The sequence below is a fragment of the Oncorhynchus gorbuscha genome, linkage group LG25, assembly GCF_021184085.1.
Source record: "Oncorhynchus gorbuscha isolate QuinsamMale2020 ecotype Even-year linkage group LG25, OgorEven_v1.0, whole genome shotgun sequence".
NCBI classification, from domain to species: Eukaryota; Metazoa; Chordata; class Actinopteri; order Salmoniformes; family Salmonidae; genus Oncorhynchus; species Oncorhynchus gorbuscha.
In genome coordinates, this window is record NC_060197.1 from 11,839,291 (window position 1) to 11,861,855 (window position 22,565).

A 22,565-nucleotide genomic window follows, 5' to 3' on the forward strand; every position below is an offset into this window, starting at 1 on the left:
TATACACACTTAACACCATGACTCACACAGGCATACTCTTGTGTGTGTCCATACGTACGTACGTACGTACGTACGTACGTATGTACGTATGTATGTATGTACGTATGTATGTATGTATGTATGTATGTATGTATGTATGTATGTATGTATGTATGTATGTATGTATGTATGTATGTATGTATGTATGTATGTATGTATGTATGTATGTATGTATGTATGTATGTGTGTATGTATGTATGTATGTGTGTGTATGTCTGTGTGTATGTGTGTGTATGTCTGTGTGTATGTGTGTGTGTGTATGTATGTATGTATGTATGTATGTATGTATGTATGTATGTATGTATGTATGTATGTATGTATGTATGTATGTATGTATGTATGTATGTATGTATGTATGTATGTATGTATGTATGTATGTATGTATGTATGTATGTATGTATGTATGTATGTATGTATGTATGTATGTATGTATGTATGTATGTATGTATGTATGTATGTATGTATGTATGTATGTATGTATGTATGTATGTATGTATGTATGTATATACAGTATGTGTGTGTGTGTGTGTGTGTGTGAGAGAGAGAGAGAGAGAGAGAGAGAGAGAGAGAGAGAGATGGAGGGAGAGAGAGATGGATGGAGGGAGAGAGAGAGAGAGAGAGAGAGAGAGAGAGAGAGAGAGAGAGAGAGAGAGAGAGAGAGAGAGAGAGAGAGAGAGAGAGAGAGAGAGAGAGAGAGAGAGAGAGGGAGGGAGAGAGAGAGTGTGTGTGTGGCAGTGCCAGAAGTCCTCACACTGAGTGAATGAGAGCAGAAGGGTGCATTGGCAGATGCTGAGAGCATGGTACACAGTGAGAATAGAAGAGGATTACACTGGGACTAGGAACAAAGGGACAGGGCCGTATTAACATGAACAGGACCTTGTCTACATGATGAAGAAAGATGTAGCAGAGAACATGGTGAAGAGGGACGGTTTGATAAATGAATAGGCGTGAGGCGGAATTGATTGATGCACACTCTTCTTCGGCACAGACGACACACTCAGATTTAACGACTGTGAGAAGCAGTCCCATAAAATTGTGTGACAATGTTCCTTCGTTTCACTGGTAGGCTATTCCACGCCCTGGTACGGACACACACCATTAGTCATGTATGTTGGTTAGATTCTTTATGCTGTGTAAAAATGGACTGTGTATGTGCGTGTGTGTGTGTGCGTGTGCGTGTGCGTGTGCGTGTGTGTGTGTGTGTGTGTGTGTGTGTGTGTGTGTGTGTGTGTGTGTGTGTGTGTGTGTGTGTGTGTGTGTGTGTGTGTGTGTGTGTGTCTAGGTTACAAGTCATGTTGACAGGCTATGACTGATTCCTACAAGGCTATAGCATACAGCACTGAGTGTGCATGTCTGGCTCACTTTGAACTTGACAAGGCATTGGCAGAATTCACCCGTGTCCCATGTTAACAAAGTGAGAGAGGGGCACATGCATTAAAGGAGAACCACTCTGTCAAATGAAGAGAACAAACATTACAAAATCTACATTTGGGAAAGTAATTCACATCTGATTAATAAGGCAATTAAGTCATTCCAAGTAATCTCGCATAAACAAGTTGATTTGAGGCATTTATATGAAGGTTTAGTTTCTTGTTTTCACAACAATCATCATTAATTTTAATTATGTCCAGTTATCTCACTAAATGTTACTAAACTAAATTACAAACAAATCAATGAAATCAGATATAATGTCAAGCCTTTATTCTTGGGTGTTAGCCTACTTCAGAAGGCTATTTTGTGTAGTTTAGAAGAGCATAGTCACCAAAACACAAAGGCATGGAGATTAAATAGTTGTCTTTGTCTTTCTAAATGTGAATAATATAAACTTAAAAATGTATATTCATAAGACATTGCTTTTTTGGGTGTTAGAATTCAATTTAGTTGTAGTTAGGACCCCAAGTAAACTCTCATCAACCGCTTGGGAGTTGTTGGAAGAGCTGTTCTGAAACTTGATTATGGCATTGACCAGATAAATATAGGCTATGTAGCATACTGTGGTTCTGCTATTTGGATCTAGCATCAAACAGAGAAAAATGTGATACATTGCATTCACAAATGATTCATACCCCTTGACTTATTCCACATTTCGTTGTGTTACAGACTTAATTCTAAATACCCCATAATCACAAAATGAAAATATGTTTTTAGAAATGTTTCCACATTTATTGAAAATGAAATACAGAACTATCAGAAATATTTACATAAGTATTCACACCCCTGAGTCAATACTTTGTTGAAGCCACTTTGGCAGTGATCACAGCTGAGTCTTTCTGGGTAAGTCTCGAAGATATTTCCACACCTGGATTGTGCAACATTTGCCCATTATTATTTTCAAAATTGTTGATCATTGCTAGACAACCATTTTCAGGCCTTGCCATAGATTTTCATCTAGATTTAAGTCAAAACTGTAACTCGGCAACTCAGGAACATTCACTGTATTCTTGACCAGTTACGCTGGTCTTTTATTTTTTATCCTGAAAAACTCCTGTCCTTAACGATTTACAATCATACTCATAAGATGATGCAGCCACCACTACGCTTGAAAATATGAGGAGTGGTACTCAGTAATGTGTTGTATTGGATTTTCTCCAAACATAACACTTTGTATTCATACAAAAAGTTAATTGCTTTGCCACATTTTTTCAGTATTACTTTATTGCCATGTTGCAAACAGGATGCATGTTTTGGAATATGTTTATTCTGTACAGGCTTCCATCTTTTCACTCTGTCAATTAGGTTAGTATTGTGGAGTAACTACAATGTTGTTGAGCCATCCTGAGTTTTCTCCTATCACAGCCATTCAACTCTGTAACTGTTTTAAAGTCACCATTGGCCTCATAGTAGAACTCCCGGAGCAGTTTCCTTCCTCTCCGGTAACTGAGTTTGTTAGGAAGGATGCCTGTATCTTTGTTGTCACTGGGTGTATTGATACACCATCCAAAGTGTAATTAAGAACTTTAGCATTGGTATATATATGCAGGTAGGTAGGTATATAGGTATATATATACAATGTCTTTTTTTACCCATCTACCGATAGGTGCCCATCTTTGAGAGGCATTGGAAACCCTCCCTGGTCTTTGTGGTTGAATCTGTGTTTGAAATTCACTACTCTACTGAGGGACCTTACAGATAATTGTATGTGTGGAATACAGAGATGAGGTAGTCATTCAACAATATTATGTGACTTGTTAAGATAATTTACTCCTAAATGTATTTAGGCTTGCCATAACAAAGGAGTTGAATGCTTATTGACTTAAGACGTTTCAGCTTTTCATTTTTTATTCATTTGTAAAAACATAATTCCACGTTGACATTATGGGGTATTGTGTGTAGGCCAGTACCAACAAAATCTATATTTAATCCATTTTAAACTCAGGCTGTAACACAACAAAATGTGGAAAAAGTCAAGGGGTGTGAATACTTCCTGAAGGCACTGTACATCATGAAAACAATCCGGTGGTCAAGCTAACACAGAGAGGAGAGTGGCATTGTCCAAAATCACCATCGTGGACTAGATTTACTAGACTTTAGGCTACGTGAAGTAAAAAAACAACAACATTTCCGATATAAAAAATACACATTAGAATAGAATCGAAATCAAGAATCTCTATTTCGGATTGTCATCATACTAATCCTGTAGCCTGCTATGCAAAACATAGGCAACACCAATTTGCATGCAAGCAGCCACCGCGGCATCTAACCTACCTGCGTTCGCCCGGTCTCCCGGTCCGATGAGCTGAGCCTGTCAGGTTAGGGATGAACCAGTGAAGTCCCGTGGGTCTGATAGAGGAGCGGACAGCGGAGAGGGAGCAGCTAGCGAGTTACGCTGGTCTGTTTGAAAGTGCAGCGCGTGGTGCACCTGGTTTGCGCTTTGGCTCTCGTGGAAACACTTCATCTCCCGCCTCTTGTGCTGAATGTGCTCGAGCTCTGTGTCTTCCCGCCTCTCCCTGATATGTTCTGGAGCCTTCTGTTGGATGAACAGCTCAATGTGCGAAGGGGAGGTCTGAGCACAAATCAATTCATGTCTGACAGACAGTTTGAGCTGTACAATATCAGAGATTCGTCTGTTTTTCTATCATGTCCATCTATCACAGATGCAGAATTAAACTGCATTTCATTAAGATCAATGTAGAACCAACGATTACATACATTTTACTTTATATTCTCACATTTGGTCTAGTTTCATCCTTACCATAGCCCTGTGTTTCTCTAACCTCTTCTGGATTAGTTTACCCCAAACCAGTCCCACAAATTTGTATGTATTGTAGTACAAGCACACCCGGTCAACTAATCATTAGGCTATTTGAATCGGTTGTACTAGTTCTGGAATACATCAAATACATTGACTGAAAATAATGCAAGGTGTCATGATGGATGTCTGCAACCCAACTGACCTTGGCTTCAGGGGAACTTTTAATTATTTTCAACAGATTACAGTTGCAAAACAATTATATGAAAATGTATTATCCTTAACCTACATTGACCGTTTTACAAATAGGAATGGCTCCAAAAGTACACCTACAATTTATAAGAATTATCATGTTGCAAATGTGGACATAGAATAGTTATTGAGTAGGCATAGCTGATGTCTTTATAATTTGTGCAAATGCGACACCGTCTGGTTAAACATATGTTGCCTTTGGAGACTAGGGCCTATTACTAAACTCAACTACTCTTGAAAACATTATTTAAAATAAGAAGCTGAAGTCAATGAACAACAAACTAGATGTCCTCAATCTAAACTCTGACTTTAATTAATTCATACACAATGAACATAAAAAATGGATGCCGGTGCTGAAAAATAAATATTGTAAGAAAAGAGGAGAGGCATGAAGATAAGACCTAATCTACACATTTACCACTCTCTCATTTGCCTGGAGATTCTCAGCATTGATAAAGTCCTGTAAAGTTCAAAAGAAATTACCAGATTTGGCTGTCAGATTCATTTAATGCTGCAGCTAATGTAAGAAACCAAAATGCTAACTTGGCTGTGATGTGAATTCAGACTTCTTACACAGCCTCCAATAGGTTATTCCAATAGATTTATAGAATAAAGGTGCAGAGTAGGATAATTGAGTACTGCATTTATGTGCTCAAGACCAAAGGAAAAATAAAATAAATATCTTACAAGAAAATGAACTTTGACTCAGTGTCAATTTGCACTTTGGGTTGTGTGTTGTCTATATCCTCAGAACCGTTATCCTCATTTTGAAATAAGGGCAATATAGGCACTGTCAGCTACATATTTCAGTGTGTGTAAGGTGCCCTGCAGTCACCCATGGAGACAAAAGATGCTAGATAATATAGAAAAGGGCAAAGTAAAGTGTAACAAGTAACATTTAAACAAGGGAAGATCACAGAGCATGGTGGAGTTGTTCTTCTGCTACTGTTTTATTTGAATTGGTTCTTTACTGGATTTTCATGGACCAAACAATGGCAAAACACTGTGATACAGTTTCTCTCTTTGGGTACAACCGACTAACACAAACGTAAAAATTATCCCTCTATAAAATGGACTAAAGTACCTACATACAGTATCTCTCTTTTTCCACCTCGATCTCACAAGCTACTCACACACAGACACACGCTGTGTCTCATTCTCTCACACACATACACAGAACATGCACTCTTTCTGTATCACACTGTTTCACACACACACACACACACACACACACACACACACACACACACACACACACACACAATAGAATACATTCTCCAGAAAAGTGAGTCATACATGGTTTTGCATTTCATACCAATTTTCATCATCATCATCAAACACACTAAACGCCCAAAACATCCCTCAACAGGAAGTGGGCGCACCGTACCAACATTAGCTACACCTCTGCAGGCGGCAACCATTTTGAGTGGACAAACACCTTGGTTGCATCTGAAAACATTATTAGCTGTCAAATCCATGCCTCCTTCACCCTTGTTAGCTCAAATCCACTCAAAGCTCATTGGAGGAGAGGTTGCAAGGTCCCTCCCCCGGACCACCTCCTCCAATGAGCTTTGATTTGAAGACCAGTAACATTTTCTGACACAACCCTACATGGGCCAAGTTATCATTCTGATTTGAGAGATTTTTGTAATGTCCTTGTGTAGAGATTCTGTCAAACAGAACACTGACACCTCATCAGAAGAAACTGCTCTACACACAACAGTGGGGGTCACAATTAGACTGGGCTGAACAGGTCCTGGATCAGTGCTAGCGCACAATGCAGAATTTATGAATGAGTGACTATATCTGTTCCCATATCAGTGGCCTTCAGTATATGGCCTCTAGGTAAGAAGATACAAGCCAGATAATTATGCTTATCATTCTTGTGCCCAGCACAAAGAATTTAAGTTGTTTATAACTGTGTAGTAGTATTAGCAGTTTAATTGGTGTGTAATAGATGTACTGTTTATAAACGGGGTGGCTCGAGCCCTGAATGCTGATTGGCTGACAGCCGTGGTATATCAGACATTATAAACTGGGTGGTTCGAGCCCTGAATGCTGATTGGCTGACAGGTATATCGGACCGTATGCCACGGGTATGACAAAACATCTATTTCTACTGGTGTAATTACATTGGTAACCAGTTTATAATGGCAATAAGGCACCTCGGGGGTTTGTGGTATATTGCCAATATACCACTGTTAAGGGCTGTGTCCAGTCACTCTGCGTTGCGTCGTGCAGAGAACAGACCTTAGCCGTGGTATATTGGCCATATACCACAACCCCTCGGGCCTTATTGCTTAGACAGACTCTGCTGGGAGAGTGTTACAAGGGGGAGAACGATAAAAGTAATATTTTGTCAGAACGTTTTACTACTTGAGGTCAGTTTGGGCTCTTTCTGGGTTATGGTTACAGTTGCAAGTGCTATGTACATACAGATACTCTCATAGACATCACAATACTTTCAAACAGACCTCTGTCTCTCTGCTACTACATTCACCTCCAAATCAACAGTCTCGTCATCATACAATACATATTTTCTCCACTTGCATTGTGCAGAAATATAAACAAACTAACAGATGTGTTATAGATATTAAATCAACAGTCCAGGTTGATGACTTACAGAAACTGGGAGAAGTCCAAATAGGACAGATTGAGAGTGGACACGTAAAAAGCAGGTGGTTTTGAGTGTGCACTTAGTGCCATCATTAAAACACCCCTTTCCTCTGGCAGCTAGTCAGGAGGGTCTTAAAGGGATGAGGCAGAGTTAGGAGATGGGAGCACACACACAACTAAAATAGTAGTGGGTCGTTAAGGACATTTCCCTTTAAATGATTACTTACTGGCAATACTGCTTTTCAGGCCAAATGGGTGGATTTGACGGTGTCTGTCTAACGATATTGAATGCTGTTTTTTTTGTTGTGAGAACAAAAGGGGACATCTTTTTGTCTCTCTCTTTTGCTACAACCAAGGTGAAACATTTCTATACAACACAAAACATAAGGAATAATGTAACTTAGATTTTTTTTCTACAGTTCACAATATAAAATTCAAGTGCAATTAAAGTTCCAAATATGAGTTACATCACATACATTTCTCTCTATTAGCAACGTCTGTTACTTGCAGGTAGTTTTTTTCATCTTGTTATATATCTTTCAAAATAAAATTAAAAAGCGACTTTTTTTTGAAAATCAAACTTATTCGTTCACTGTACTCAGTTTGAGGTGGAACGGTCTGGGATGCTGAAATTAGAAGTGTCTTTCAAAACGATTTCCCATGTGAAAATGTGGATGTAAAATATGATTTAAGTGCACCAATCGGGTTTTTTTGTGTGCACGCCAGGGGCCTTTCAAAATAACAAAGTAAAGATACATCAATGTACCTGCGTGTGACGTCACTCTCGCACACCATCCACGTGCACATACGTATGCTCACACAAACACAAATATACATACGTACATACATACACATACATTTTACTTGTAGCCAACATGTCTGTATACGTACATATATATCAAACATCCATGTTGTGGGCTTCTGCAAGTTCTAACACATATAAATATAACCAAAACAACAACAACAACACAAAAACAAACCAAACCAAAACAGAAGTACAGGGGAAAAGCTGGAAATGAGGACTGCAGACAAAAAGAGGGAGACGGTTCTCTGTTCCTGTGCAGGGAATGCTGGGATAGCGAGCACGAGGAACTCCTGGTAGGGTTGGGGGTGTAAGAGAAGTATAGGGGTGTAGGAAGAAGTGTTTCAGTGTAGAGGGGGTGTAGAAGAGAGGGATAGATTGGCGGGTTGGGTTGTAGGAGAGATGTAGGGGTATAGACGTGGGGGAGTAGAAGACATATGAGGATGTTGACAGGGGTAAGGACGTAGGTGGAGAGGAGGGAGGAGTAGATGGTGGAAAGGGGACGTTGGATAAGCATAAGGGGTAAGGACGTAGGTGAAGAGGAGGGAGGAGTAGATGGTGGAAAGGGGACGTTGGATAAGCATAAGGGGTTAAGCGTCTGGGTAACAGACAGGGGCCGTGGCAGTTTATTTGTACGGCCGTAGGAACCGTGTGACTTTGGAGCGCAGCAGCTTGATGAACGAGCGGGGGAACATGTCTTTGGACTCCTGTGCCGTGTACCTGAAGTAGTTCTGGGGGTGAGCCAGAACATCAAACAGGGCTTTGATCAGTTTTTTATCCTGCAGGGAGGAGAGGGGGAGGGAGAGACAGAGAGACAGACGGAGGGTGTTATCAGTGAAGATTTTTCTTTTACCTTTATTTAACTAGACAAGTTAGTTAAGAACAGATTCTTATTTACAATGATGGCCTACCGGGGAAGAGTGGGTTAACTTCCTAGTTCAGGGGCAGAACGACAGATTTTTACCTTGCCAGCTCGGTTACTGGCCCAACACTCTAACCACTAGGCTACCCGATAGGCCCCGAGATAATATACTGTACACTGTACAGTAGTATCTATTAATTACAAAATATAATATACAGTAATTGGACATAATGGAGAGTTGTTTACTTTCAGTATCTCTTGGTGATTCTCTGATGCGTAGAGTCTGCCGTCCCGGACAATGTCCTCTATCAGCTGCTGGTAGTCCTCTACAAAACAACAGACAGGAAGAAAAACATCGTTACAGCATTCAGCTGGCTGCCGCCTGCCGCCTTTTCACTCAAAGTGTACTAATATTCCACCATCAAACACACCGTGTCACGCTGTACATTATAGTTGACTTAATAAGGCATGTGTGAATGTTAGGGAGTCTGAGCAGCTTAGAAGTGTAGAAGCTACAGCAGACTGACCATCGTAGGTGACATAGGGGACTTGGAAGCCCTTGCCACTGTTGCCCTCATTGGACTTGAATTGGATCCAGAGCTTGCGGGAGCGGGAGGTGAAGGCGATTGGTCGCTCGTACGTCTGACACGTCTCATAGGTGGTGATGGAGGTGGGCAGGGCTAAGGGAAGAAGAGGAAGGGGCTAAATGTAATTGACAGACAGATGGACCAACCAAGAGTTTGGAATCAGCTGGAATAATACTTGATGAATATTAAAATAGCAAGATAGACTAACTACAATAATGTAATAATCAAATTGGCTGGCGAGCTGATTAAATTAAATATCACGCTGTCTGATTGGCTGGCACAGTAACAATGACTTCCTGGTTGTGCGTACCACTCTTCCTCATGACGAGCACGTCTCCACACTCGTCTTCGATGGGGAGGAAGATCTCAGGCACCACGATGAGGATGCGTCTCTTGTGAGGGGGGTTGATGGTCCAGATACAGTCTACATTGGACGGGTAGTCTCCGGGGTAGTTAGGAGACTCAATAAAGCCTGTAAAGTCCCCCAGCTCACCTCCACACACCTGATCTAAGACAGGGAGAAGAGACTTGGATGAGTCAGGGTGCACTGGAGACCATGGCTTTGAATTGAAATAAGGAATACGTTTATAAGGAACACGTTTATAGCTTAGAGCAGTGGTTCCCAAACTGTGGGGTGAGGTCCAGATCAAGCCCATGTCAGCTACTGTTTTTATATTTAGGTTTTTTAGTCCATAGATATTGTTGTAATTTATTTTGTCACTCAAATATCACATGAATACATACACATTAGACATGGCAAAATGTATAGGATTGCAAGAAGATTTGCTTAAAAACTGCAACATTTTCTTGACAAAATGTGTAGAATTGCAGGAAATAAACTTTAAACCTGCAAGAGAGGTGTGAACAGTTTGTCATGAACAGTGCCTGTGCCCATAGAAATAGACGTGGCACGTGCGCGGGATGTTCCCAAATGCTGGAAGGAAGACCCCGAGTGAAAAAGTTTGGGAATTCCTGGCTTAAGAGTACACAGAGGAAACTGAAACATTTTAGCAGGTGTCACACCAAGACAACTTGTCATTTGTGGGCTATGGTCTAACGAGATGTCACGCTTAAATCAGTCCTCTAACCATGTGCAACAGTAAAATAATTCCCTGCCCTAAGGAACTAATGTGAGACTGGCCTTACTCTTGCAGTGAGAGACGTTGGTGGCTCCGTCAAAGTCGGTGGTGGTGTTGCCAGGGCAGGTGATGCAGTAGTTCTGTCCAAACTCTGACTGGTAGGTACCGGCTGGGCAGCGGATACAGCGGTGGTTACTGGAGTTGTAGTGGTGTCCAGGAGCACAGTGGACTACGGAGAGAAACACACACAGACACAAACATGAGAGTAATACACACACACATTCTCTCTCTCTCTCATTCTCTCTCTCTCTCTGTGTGTTACCTTTGGCCTCACAGTCCCTGAAGGCGACAGAGCCCTCGTACTTGGTCATGAGGCCCCCTCCACAGGAGAAGCAGAGTACACGGCCAGGCTCCGGCTGGAAGGAGCCCAGGGGACAGGGGTTACAGGGACGGAACCCATCTGACGAATACTGACCAGCCGGACACTGGCCTGGGAGAGGTGGGGAGAGGAAGAGGTTTAACAAGTCTCTATAATGTACATCTCTTCAACTGACCTATAATGTTGGAAGTAGAACTCCAATGTCTAATGAGATGGAGTCAGTTCCGGAGTACCGCTGGTGAGGTTATGAAATCCCTTCTGAATCAAAAGACAACACCCAACGTGGGGCTCGAACCCACGACGCTGAGATTAAGAGTCTCATGCTCTACCGACTGAGCTCGCCAGGTTGATCAAGCCATAGAATCCGGGTCTTTGCTGCTATCTAGAGGACAACGTGGGAAATGCCATGAAATATGCCATGGTCTCCAAAAGAACTGGAGTGTTGTTTAACAACCACAGGGTGGAGCCAAACTACAGCAAACATAAGACAAAAACACACACACACGCACACACACACACACACACGCACACACACACACACACACACACACACACACACACACACACACACACACACACACACACACACACACACACACACACACACACACACACACACACACACACACACACACACACACACACACACACACACACACACACACCTCCGCACTGGGAGACGTTCTTGGCCCCGGCGATGCCCTGTCCCTCGGTGCTGGGGCAGGGTTCACAGGACAGCTGGCCCATTGTGTCCTGGTATGTACCAGGGGGACACACGACACACTGATCATGGTCTCCACTATAGTACGTCCCCACACCACAGCTCACTGAGACAGGGAGAGAGACGAGAGAGACATGTTTAGCATATAATGGTACGGTATATCCCACATACACCGCATCAAACTGCAGCTGTGATGTCTAGGCCAAAGTAAAGGAAACCCCAACATGAAGTGTCTTAATAGGCCGTTGGGCCGCCACGAGCCAGAACTGCTTCAATGCACCTTGTCATAGATTCTACAAGTGTCTTAATAGGGCGTTGGGCCGCCACGAGCCAGAACTGCTTCAATGCACCTTGTCATAGATTCTACAAGTGTCTTAATAGGGCGTTGGGCCGCCACGAGCCAGAACTGCTTCAATGCACCTTGTCATAGATTCTACAAGTGTCAGGGCGTTGGGCCGCCACGAGCCAGAACTGCTTCAATGCACCTTGTCATAGATTCTACAAGTGTCTTAATAGGGCGTTGGGCCGCCACGAGCCAGAACTGCTTCAATGCACCTTGTCATAGATTCTACAAGTGTCTTAATAGGGCGTTGGGCCGCCACGAGCCAGAACTGCTTCAATGCACCTTGTCATAGATTCTACAAGTGTCTTAATAGGGCGTTGGGCCGCCACGAGCCAGAATTCAATGCACCTTGTCATAGATTCTACAAGTGTCTTAATAGGGCGTTGGGCCGCCACGAGCCAGAACTGCTTCAATGCACCTTGTCATAGATTCTACAAGTGTCTTAATAGGGCGTTGGGCCCACGAGCCAGAACTGCTTCAATGCACCTTGTCATAGATTCTACAAGTGTCTTAATAGGGCGTTGGGCCGCCACGAGCCAGAACTGCTTCAATGCACCTTGTCATAGATTCTACAAGTGTCTTAATAGGGCGTTGGGCCGCCACGAGCCAGAACTGCTTCAATGCACCTTGTCATAGATTCTACAAGTGTCTTAATAGGGCGTTGGGCCGCCACGAGCCAGAACTGCTTCAATGCACCTTGTCATAGATTCTACAAGTGTCTTAATAGGGCGTTGGAGCCAGAACTGCTTCAATGCTTGTCATAGATTCTACAAGTGTCTTAATAGGGCGTTGGGCCGCCACGAGCCAGAACTGCGTCATAGATTCTACAAGTGTCTTAATAGGGCGTTGGGCCACGAGCCAGAACTGCTTCAATGCACCGTCATAGATTCTACAAGTGTCTTAATAGGGCGTTGGGCCGCCACGAGCCAGAACTGCTTCAATGCACCTTGTCATAGATTCTACAAGTGTCTTAATAGGGGGCGCCAGAACTGCCTTCAATGCACCACGTCATAGAGCCAGAACCACGAGCCAGAACTGCTTCAATGCACCTTGTCATAGATTCTACAAGTGTCTTAATAGGGCGTTGGGCCGCCACGAGCCAGAACTGCGTCATAGATTCTACAAGTGTCTTAATAGGGCGTTGGGCCGCCACGAGCCAGAACTGCGTCATAGATTCTACAAGTGTCTTAATAGGGCGTTGGGCCGCCACGAGCCAGAACTGCGTCATAGATTCTACAAGTGTCTTAATAGGGCGTTGGGCCGCCACGAGCCAGAACTGCGTCATAGATTCTACAAGTGTCTTAATAGGGCGTTGGGCCGCCACGAGCCAGAACTGCGTCATAGATTCTACAAGTGTCTTAATAGGGCGTTGCCACGAGCAGAAGTGCGTCATAGATTCCAGTGTCTTAAAGGGCGTTGGGCCGCCACGAGCCAGAACTGCGTCATAGATTCTACAAGTGTCTTAATAGGGCGTTGGGCACGCCAGAACTGCGTCATAGATTCTACAGTGTCTTAAAGGGCGTTGGGCCGCCACGAGCCAGAACTGCGTCATAGATTCTACAAGTGTCTTAATAGGGCGTTGGGCCGCCACGAGCCAGAACTGCGTCATAGATTCTACAAGTGTCTTAATAGGGCGTTGGGCCGCCACGAGCCAGAACTGCGTCATAGATTCTACAAGTGTCTTAATAGGGCGTTGGGCCAGCTGCGTCATAGCCAGAAGGGCGTTGCGTCATAGATTCTACAAGTGTCTTAATAGGGCGTTGGGCCGCCACGAGCCAGAAGTGCGTCATAGATTCTACAAGTGTCTTAATAGGGCGTTGGGCCGCCCAGCCAGAAGTGCGTCATAGATTCTACAAGTGTCTTAATAGGGCGTCATAGATTCTACAAGTGTCTTAATAGGGCGTTGGGCCGCCACGAGCCAGAATTCTGCAAGTGTCATAGATTCTACAGAAGTGTCATAGATTCTACAAGTGTCTTTAACGAGCCAGAACTGCGTCATAGATTCTACAAGTGTCTTAATAGGGCGTTGGGCCGCCACGAGCCAGAACTGCGTCATAGATTCTACAAGTGTCTTAATAGGGCGTTGGGCCGCCACGAGCCAGAACTGCGTCATAGATTCTACAAGTGTCTTAATAGGGCGTTGGGCCGCCACGAGCCAGAACTGCGTCATAGATTCTACAAGTGTCTTAATAGGGCGTTGGGCCGCCACGAGCCAGAAGTGCGTCATAGATTCTACAAGTGTCTTAATAGGGCGTTGGGCCGCCACGAGCCAGAAGTGCGTCATAGATTCTACAAGTGTCTTAATAGGGCGTTGGGCCGCCACGAGCCAGAAGTGCGTCATAGATTCTACAAGTGTCTTAATAGGGCGTTGGGCCGCCACGAGCCAGAAGTGCGTCATAGATTCTACAAGTGTCTTAATAGGGCGTTGGGCCGCCACGAGCCAGAAGTGCGTCATAGATTCTACAAGTGTCTTAATAGGGCGTTGGGCCGCCACGAGCCAGAACTGCGTCATAGATTCTACAAGTGTCTTAATATAGGGCAAGTGTCTTTAGGGGCCGCCACGAGCCAGAACTGCGTCATAGATTCTACAAGTGTCTTAATAGGGCGTTGGGCCGCCACGAGCCAGAACTGCGTCATAGATTCTACAAGTGTCTTAATAGGGCGTTGGGCCGCCACGAGCCAGAACTGCGTCATAGATTCTACAAGTGTCTTAATAGGGCGTTGGGCCGCCACGAGCCAGAACTGCGTCATAGATTCTACAAGTGTCTTAATAGGGCGTTGGGCCGCCACGAGCCAGAACTGCGTCATAGATTCTACAAGTGTCTTAATAGGGCGTTGGGCCGCCACGAGCCAGAACTGCGTCATAGATTCTACAAGTGTCTTAATAGGGCGTTGGGCCGCCACGAGCCAGAACTGCGTCATAGATTCTACAAGTGTCTGGGACTCTGTTGGATGGGACACCGTTCTTCCATGAGAAATGACAGAATTTGGTGTTTTGTTGAAGGTGGTGGAAAACGCTGTCTCAAGGCGCCGCTCCAGAATCTCTCTTAAGTGTTCAATGAAAAGTTGCATAAAGATGGAGGAATTTGGGTATGACGTCATTCTTTTTAGCACTACCCACAGAGTTCTTAAACTACGGTGCGCGACCTGGTTCAATGTGCCTGTAAATCCGCACAATCTACTTTTTTTTTTTTTTTTTTTTAATTGCCGGCGTCTTGGCATGCGGTTTACATCGTTGTAATATAATAATAATAATATATGCCATTTAGCAGACGCTTTTATCCAAAGCGACTTACAGTCATGTGTGCATACATTCTACGTATGGGTGGTCCCGGGGATCGAACCCACTACCCTGGCGTTACAAGCGCCATGCTCTACCAACTGAGCTCATGCTCATTAAACCATTCAGTGACCACTCATCCCCTATGGATGGGGCATTGCCATGGTAGACAAAATTAATGGCCAATTGGGCCTGCCCAGCATTTTTATACATGACCTTAAGCATTGTTTAGGAATTGCTCAGGAACTGCACCTGCTTTCACTATACTTTGTATCCCTAATTTACTCAAGTGTTTTTCTTTATTTTGGCAGTTACCTGTATTTGGAATAGTAAGCTACAACAACTCCATATCCCAGGATGCCTTGCACAGGATGCTCACCACACTTGCCGTCCCGTAAGACCTGTCCGGTGCTGCATTGCTCAACGTGCAGTGCAGGTTTCTGGGCCACCTCGTACTCAGTACCAGAGAACTGGATATAGAACTGCTGCTTGTTGATGGACTTCCTCAGGGTCCGCATGGCACTCTGTAACCTCTGCTTCATACGCTCCCTCACACACTCCACGTTACACGTGTCTGGGGCGTGGATATACACAGTCAGTACACACACACACACACACACACACACACACACACAACAAATGCACAGAATCCACGTTACACGAGGCTGGGGAGTGGAAGACACACAGTCAGTACACACACACACACACACGCATACACACACACGCATACACACACACACACACACACACACACACACACACACACACACACACACACACACACACACACACACACACACACACACACACACACACACACACACACACACACACACACACACACACACACACACACACACACACAGGAAGGAAAACATTGGGATCCACGGCCTCCGTTTGATAAGCCTCCGTCCCTCACTCCCTCTCACCCCTCACACACACACACACACACACACACACACACACACACACACACACACACACACACACACACACACACACACACACACACACACACACACACACACACACACACACACACACACACACACACACACACACAGAGTCCACGTTACACGAGGCTGGGGAGAGGAATATACAAGCACGCACACTCCATATAACAGAAAACTCACATTACTCACACCTATATACACCAACAGGTTACATGAGTCCAACATGTGGCATATATTCAATCAACACACACACACACACACACATACACACACTGACCTGAGGTTGCACAGTCACACTGACCTGAGGCTTCCTTCATCTCCATCTCAAACTCAGCTGTGATGTGGGAAACCTCTTTGGAAGGGGACTTGCGTCCACGCCGCCGCTTCTTGGACGAGTCACACTTCAGATTGACAAAGGTCACCTGGCAGTCATCAGTACACGGGAGCGGACCCCCTGACAAGAAGAGGGGGAGGATGATGAGGAAGAAGATAAGGAGAGAAAGTTGATAGGATGCTGTTGTGCATTGTTTAGTATTGATTGTTTCATAGTTATGTCAGGTGTAAGGGCACAGCTCAGGACACATCTAACTGTCGTTTATATTACAGCTACAGTATCTTGCATCATGTATACCTTCTTAGTCTTAGTTCAGTCTGTGTTACCTGATGCTGTACACTCTAAGTTAGGAGTAGCCTGTGTTATACAGTACAGTTTGTACAGTCATTTAGGAGTAGCAGGATTTACCTTGCAGACTCGGCTTGGACGTCTCTCTGTGTTTTTCCTTGTTTCTGGGTCTCAGGTGACACTTGGCATCTTTGACCTTGAAGCGAGCCTTCTGCTTGATGGGCGGGGGTAACGTATCTTCATTTACATCAAGGGGAAAGACACAAATACACACTAATGGATAACCTTTTGACATCCTACGAATAACATCATAATTAGGGCCAGGAGTTTTATCCTGATCATGTGACCTGACCAACTCCGGGCCCTTAATGATGGTCCACTGCCCATGGCACATGATAACACACTTCAGAGCGCATCTCCAGGCCACCTTTATTGGTGTTCCCTGGTTGAGGTGAAGTTTAGGTCAGAGAGGAACTAACACAGCCAAATGCTTCATCACGCTCTGCCTGTCTCTCTGGCAATGAAGGCAAAACCAAAAACCCACATCGTCCCGGTGATCAGCAGTCCAGCCGACACCAGGGAGGAGGTAGACGGAATGCGTGTGTTTGTGTCTGTTTTGTCGGTCATGTAGTGGGTGGTCGGGATGGCTGTCCTTTTAACGAGGTGCTGGAGACAAGCAAGGGTCAGAATGTGTGTGTGTGTGTGTGGTTATGGGTACGCTGAGTGGAGAGGAAGATTGAGAGCGGAGCCAGGTAAATACAGCACAGTGAGAGGTTCTGTCCAGTAACCATTAAAACCATACACGCCAGGACAACACTGGCTCCAGTTTGCTGCTGTGGAGCAGAGGCGCTGAATGGACTGAGCTTTGTCGTTCGGGACGCCACGTAGAAGCTGTCTTCATCATCATCGTTAACCGTCGTCATCATCTGCCACTTCCGTTATCAGAGCGTGAAATGATAGACCGTGATGGGAGCGTGGCTGAACCGTAAGCGAACCATATGTCTGGGGGAGCTGTGAGATTCTTAGGGGACGGTCCATGATTGGCACGCTGAGGTGAGCTGTATTTCATATCACTTAACACTCACACCCCCAGCCAGATGGTGAGTCTTTCTATCTCTCCATCTCTATCTCTCTCTCTCTCTCTCTCTCTCTCTCTCTCTCTCTCTCTCTCTCTCTCACACACTCTCCATCTCCCTCTCTACCCCTCTCTCTCGTTCTCTCTCTCAGTGCATTCCTCTGGCCGTGCGAGGGCCCTCTCCCTGTCCAAAATCTACAGAGTGTTGAAGGAAATATAGGAGTGACGATATGGCGAGCACCAAAGGCAGGGGAGTGAAGATTCCGATGGAGGGAATGAAGAAATTGAGGAATTTAAACCCACCGGCAACGGGAGAATTGAAACGATGACAACTGCATCGACATCAAAAGGTCATGACCGAGCTGCGAGACCCTGATCTCACTGTATGTGTGTGATTTAATTAGAAGTGGTATGGTTAAATATCTTTATATTGAACAAAAGCATGACATCTCAGACTACATGTCCCATAATGCATTGCATACCTGCACAGGTGAGCAGGGCGGTGGTGGCGTTCCTCTTCTGCGGTGCCTTCCCAGGTTGCACCGGCACACCACAGCTTAGTGTGTAGCTGTTCTCAGAGTCTGGCGGGACACACACAAGTACATGTCAGTTACAACCCTGTCCATCCAAGGTCGATCCATTTAGACCAGCTCTACTTACAGTATCCCTGTCTTCTGCCACTGGCTGACTTGTTTATGGCTATTAAACCAACAGCACTGAGGGACAGGGTGACATGGGACATGAGGAAATATGGGATTGCTGTCAAAGTGATAGAGGGGTCCGTCTGAGGAGCAGTGTGACCCAATCTCCCTGCTACGCTAACCGCTTGAGGTGTGTGTGTGTGTGTGTGTGTGTGTGTGTGTGTGTGTGTGTGTGTGTGTGTGTGTGTGTGTGTGTGTGTGTGTGTGTGTGTGTGTGTGTGTGTGTGTGTGTGTGTGTGTGTGTGTGTGTGTGTGTGTGTGTGTGTGTGTGTGTGTGTTTCTCTTGGCTAGTTGAGGTTCTGATGGAGTGCGGAGGAGTAAAATACTTGTATTCGTTTTCTATGGCCTCACTTTCTCTAGTATTTAAGAGCTACAAGAGACTGCCATAAAAGAAAACACACTCACACACACCTCAGTCACACACACACACACACACACACACACACACACACACACACACACACACACACACACACACACACACACACACACACACACACACACACACACACACACACACACACACACACACACACACACACACACACACACACACACAAACGCACACGTGCACGAATTCACATTTCCTGAGGGATGGAGAAATTATGCACCGAATGACAGATCTATGCTAACTCATGAATGTTCACACACACACGTACACATGGACACACACAAACACACACACACACATGTCTAGTCAGAAATGAGGGATGAAGACTTCAGAGCTCATAAAGCGGGACATGACTGAAGAAGACGCAGGATTTTGCGTGCAACCACAAGAATTGAAAAGCTTTCCTTCTCCCCCACATTAAGACATTCTCCAGAAAGATAAAAAAGCAATATTTTTTCACTTTATGTTTGAGAGCTATCCATCAGTCTCACACTACAGCAGCCAAACCAAACGTCTACTCAAAACAGTCCCAACAGAAATATGGCAGGCCCGATTAAAGAATGTAATTGTTTTACAGATGTTCGTCTGTGTTAAGCACATTCGCAGAAGGACCAGGGTGCCTGCATTGACAGCAAATATCTTTATAGTCATTTATAGCCTTAGGGGCAACACCAGACGAAATCACTCACTGAGTGAAATACTTTTATCTGAAATGCCCCCTGGTGCATCCTTTGTCCAGTGACTGAGAAAGGAAGGTAGGTAGATAGATTAGGCCTTAATCTGAGCCCTTCACCCAAGTGGGAAACTTTCAGTGGAGCTCTGCTTGAATGGAGAGCAGCGTGAGGACTGGCCTTGACCTCTAGGGGGCAGCAGAGAGTGTGGAGCGGCTGGAGCTCAGTTAATTAACCACGGATACACAGGTATTGGTCATTGATAAGAGTCAGCTGAAGACTAGCGCATCGGACTAAACCTCGCCAGACCAGTCCAGATCAGAGAAGGCAGAGGATTAATGTAGTTTAAACAGAGAAGGTAGAGGATTAATGTAGTTATACCAGAGAAGGTAGAGGATTAATGTAGTTTAACCAGAGAAGGTAGAGGATTAATGGAGAGAAGGAGGGAGTGTAGATTGCAGATTGAGGAGAGGAGACAAGGTTAAAGTCTAGGATTCTGCTGGGATGAAAGAGTGAAGGTTTGGTCTGAGTAAAACAGTTCCTCCGTGCTGTAAGGTGTGTGTGTGTGTGTTGGGGTGTGTAGGACTGAGCCACGTACCTGCGAGGAAGAGTGCGTTGGACGGACAGGAGAGCGAGCACACCTCCACCCCTCCTCTCTTGTCACAGCTGAGCTGGGCGCGCGGCGCTGGCTTCCCGTCGGGCAAACACTTCACCGCCTCTGAGGAACATAGAGGGTCACATCACCGTGACAACCACCGACCCATCACAGCACGAAAAAAATGACACACACACACACACACATCACACACACACACACACACACACACACACACACACACACACACACACACACACACACACACACACACACACACACACACACACACACACACACACACACACACACACACACACACTCTCCTATGTCTATAGAAGACACACACACACAGACACACAGACACACACAGACACACGCACTCTCCTAAGTCTATAGAAGACACACACACACACACACACAGTAGATGTTTAGGTGCTTACCGGTGCAGTCCTTCTTGTTCCAGTGGAGTTTCTGACCGGGCGGACACAGACACTCATAGCCTCCCTGTGTGTTCACACAGCTGTGTTCACAGCTCCCGTTGTTAATGCTGCACTCATCTATGTCTGAGACACAACCAAAAAAGAATACAGTCAGAGGGTGTGTGTGTGTGTGTGTGTGTGTGTGTGTGTGTGTGTGTGTGTGTGTGTGTGTGTGTGTGTGTGTGTGTGTGTGTGTGTGTGTGTGTGTGTGTGTGTGTGTGTGTGTGTGTGTGCACATGTACGTGGTTGAGTATCATCAAAGTTCAGAGGGACATCATCAGACATGATGTCCCGGACCTGCTGTTTTCGACTCTCTCTCTCTACCGCACCTGCTGTCTCTAACTCTGAATGATCGGCTATGAAAAGCCAACTGACATTTACTCCTGAGGGGTCGACCTGTTGCACCCTCTACAACCACTGTGATTATTATTATTTGTGAACGCTTGAACATCTGTGAACGTTTGAACATCTTGGCCATGTTCTGTTATAATCTCCACGCTGCACAGCCAGAAGAGGACTGGCCACCCCTCAGAGCCTGGTTTCTCTCGAGGTTTCTTCCTAGGTTCCTGCATTGCTTGCTGTTTGGGATTTTAGGCTTTGCTGATGGGTTTGCTGATGTAAAAAGGGCTTTATAAATACATTTGATTGATTGATTGATCAGACAGAGCCTGTGCCACGAGTCAGTGTGTGATGTCATCAGTGTGAGACAGACAGCTCATGTCCTCTCCGTGCTCTATATCTGACTGACTGCTAACGGAATGCCCTTAAGACAGTGGCCTGTTTAGTCTACCGCTGAAGAACATGGCTGTCAGTCAGACAGGGCCAGGTGAAGTGGGATCCCAACACATACACACACCCGTCAAGCTTACTCCCTCCGCACGACATGTGTGTGACATGTACAACACACACACATGAACACACAGGCAGGGACGCAGGTGCGGAGGGCTATTCAGGGGAACTGAGGTATGAGGTTGCTTTCGGCACACACAATAAAAAACACGCTCCCTCTCTTCCTATTTCTCTCTCTCCTCTCCACTCGCTCTCTTTCTTACTCTCTCGTTCCCCTGGTCTGTCTCTCAGGGCTTCTTACTTTGTGTCAGTCAATTCCTTTCTATCTGTCCCTCTCCATAGCTACCTGTCTGTCTAACTCTTTCTAAGTGTGTGTGTGTGTGTGTGTGCGCGTGTATGTGTTTGCATGTAATCCCATGCATGCCTGTGTCCTACTCACCTCCGCAGTGTGTGAGGCCGTACAGAGTGTATCCTTCCTGACAGACACAGTCGAAGCTGCCAGGGTAGTTGACGCAGGTGTGGTCACAGGTCCTCTCAAAGGAACACTCGTCAATATCTGAGAGGAGAAACACAGATCGTATGTAATACTACTACACACGGGGGCTGTCCAGAATGACACTATTCCCACTATAGTGCACTACTTTTGACTACAGCCCCATGGCACTCTATTCCCTATAGAGTGCACCACATTGGACCAGGCCTCTAGGGAATAGGGTTCCATTTCAGATGCTGCCATGAACGGGACCATAGTGAGTCACTCTGACCATGCCTTCACCAAGGACTTATGGACAGTATAGCCAGTGTCTATATGAAACATGCTAAAGATAGGACAGAGTTAACCATGTTCTCAGTACAGGGCATCCTGACCAGTTGCATCACCGCCTGGTATGGCAACTGCTCGGCATCTGACCGTAAGGCGCTACAGAGGGTAGTGCGTATGGCCCAGTACATCACTGGGGCCAAGCTTCCTGCCATCCAGGACCTATATAATAGGCGGTGTCAGAGGAAGGTCCAAAAGATTGTCAAAGACTCCAGTCACCCAAGTCATAGACTGTTCTCTCTGCTACCACACGACAAGCAGTACCGGAGCGCCAAGTCTAGGTCCAAAAAGCTCTTTAACAGCTTCTATTCCCAAGC

At 45.2% G+C, this 22,565-nt stretch overlaps 2 protein-coding genes across 6 annotated transcripts in view; both read right to left on the reverse strand.

Annotated features, from left to right (window-relative positions):
* LOC124014465 (metallophosphoesterase domain-containing protein 1-like) overlaps nt 1-3,992 on the reverse strand; it is a 40,580-nt gene extending 36,588 nt beyond the window's left edge. The window contains exon 1 of the mRNA XM_046329508.1: nt 3,745-3,992. The gene's annotated coding sequence lies outside the window, so the exon portion shown is untranslated. The remainder of the gene's footprint in view (nt 1-3,744) is intronic.
* Nucleotides 3,993-6,655: 2,663 nt separating this feature from the next.
* Nucleotides 6,656-22,565, reverse strand: part of LOC124013622 (signal peptide, CUB and EGF-like domain-containing protein 1) — a 146,675-nt gene continuing 130,765 nt past the window's right edge. For 3 of the 5 annotated variants that reach the window (XM_046327953.1, XM_046327956.1, XM_046327955.1), the window contains 14 exons: nt 21,868-21,984; nt 20,601-20,723; nt 20,161-20,280; nt 18,282-18,380; nt 16,845-16,961; nt 16,380-16,556; nt 15,529-15,723; nt 11,471-11,632; nt 10,749-10,916; nt 10,494-10,655; nt 9,658-9,855; nt 9,288-9,440; nt 9,007-9,086; nt 6,656-8,677 (listed from right to left, as the gene is read on the reverse strand). In XM_046327953.1, coding sequence (XP_046183909.1) covers nt 8,525-8,677; nt 9,007-9,086; nt 9,288-9,440; nt 9,658-9,855; nt 10,494-10,655; nt 10,749-10,916; nt 11,471-11,632; nt 15,529-15,723; nt 16,380-16,556; nt 16,845-16,961; nt 18,282-18,380; nt 20,161-20,280; nt 20,601-20,723; nt 21,868-21,984 — 2,024 coding nt within the window. In that variant the 3' untranslated portion in view covers nt 6,656-8,524. The remainder of the gene's footprint in view (nt 8,678-9,006; nt 9,087-9,287; nt 9,441-9,657; nt 9,856-10,493; nt 10,656-10,748; nt 10,917-11,470; nt 11,633-15,528; nt 15,724-16,379; nt 16,557-16,844; nt 16,962-18,281; nt 18,381-20,160; nt 20,281-20,600; nt 20,724-21,867; nt 21,985-22,565) is intronic. The other 2 variants (XM_046327957.1, XM_046327954.1) reach the window with 1 other exon arrangement.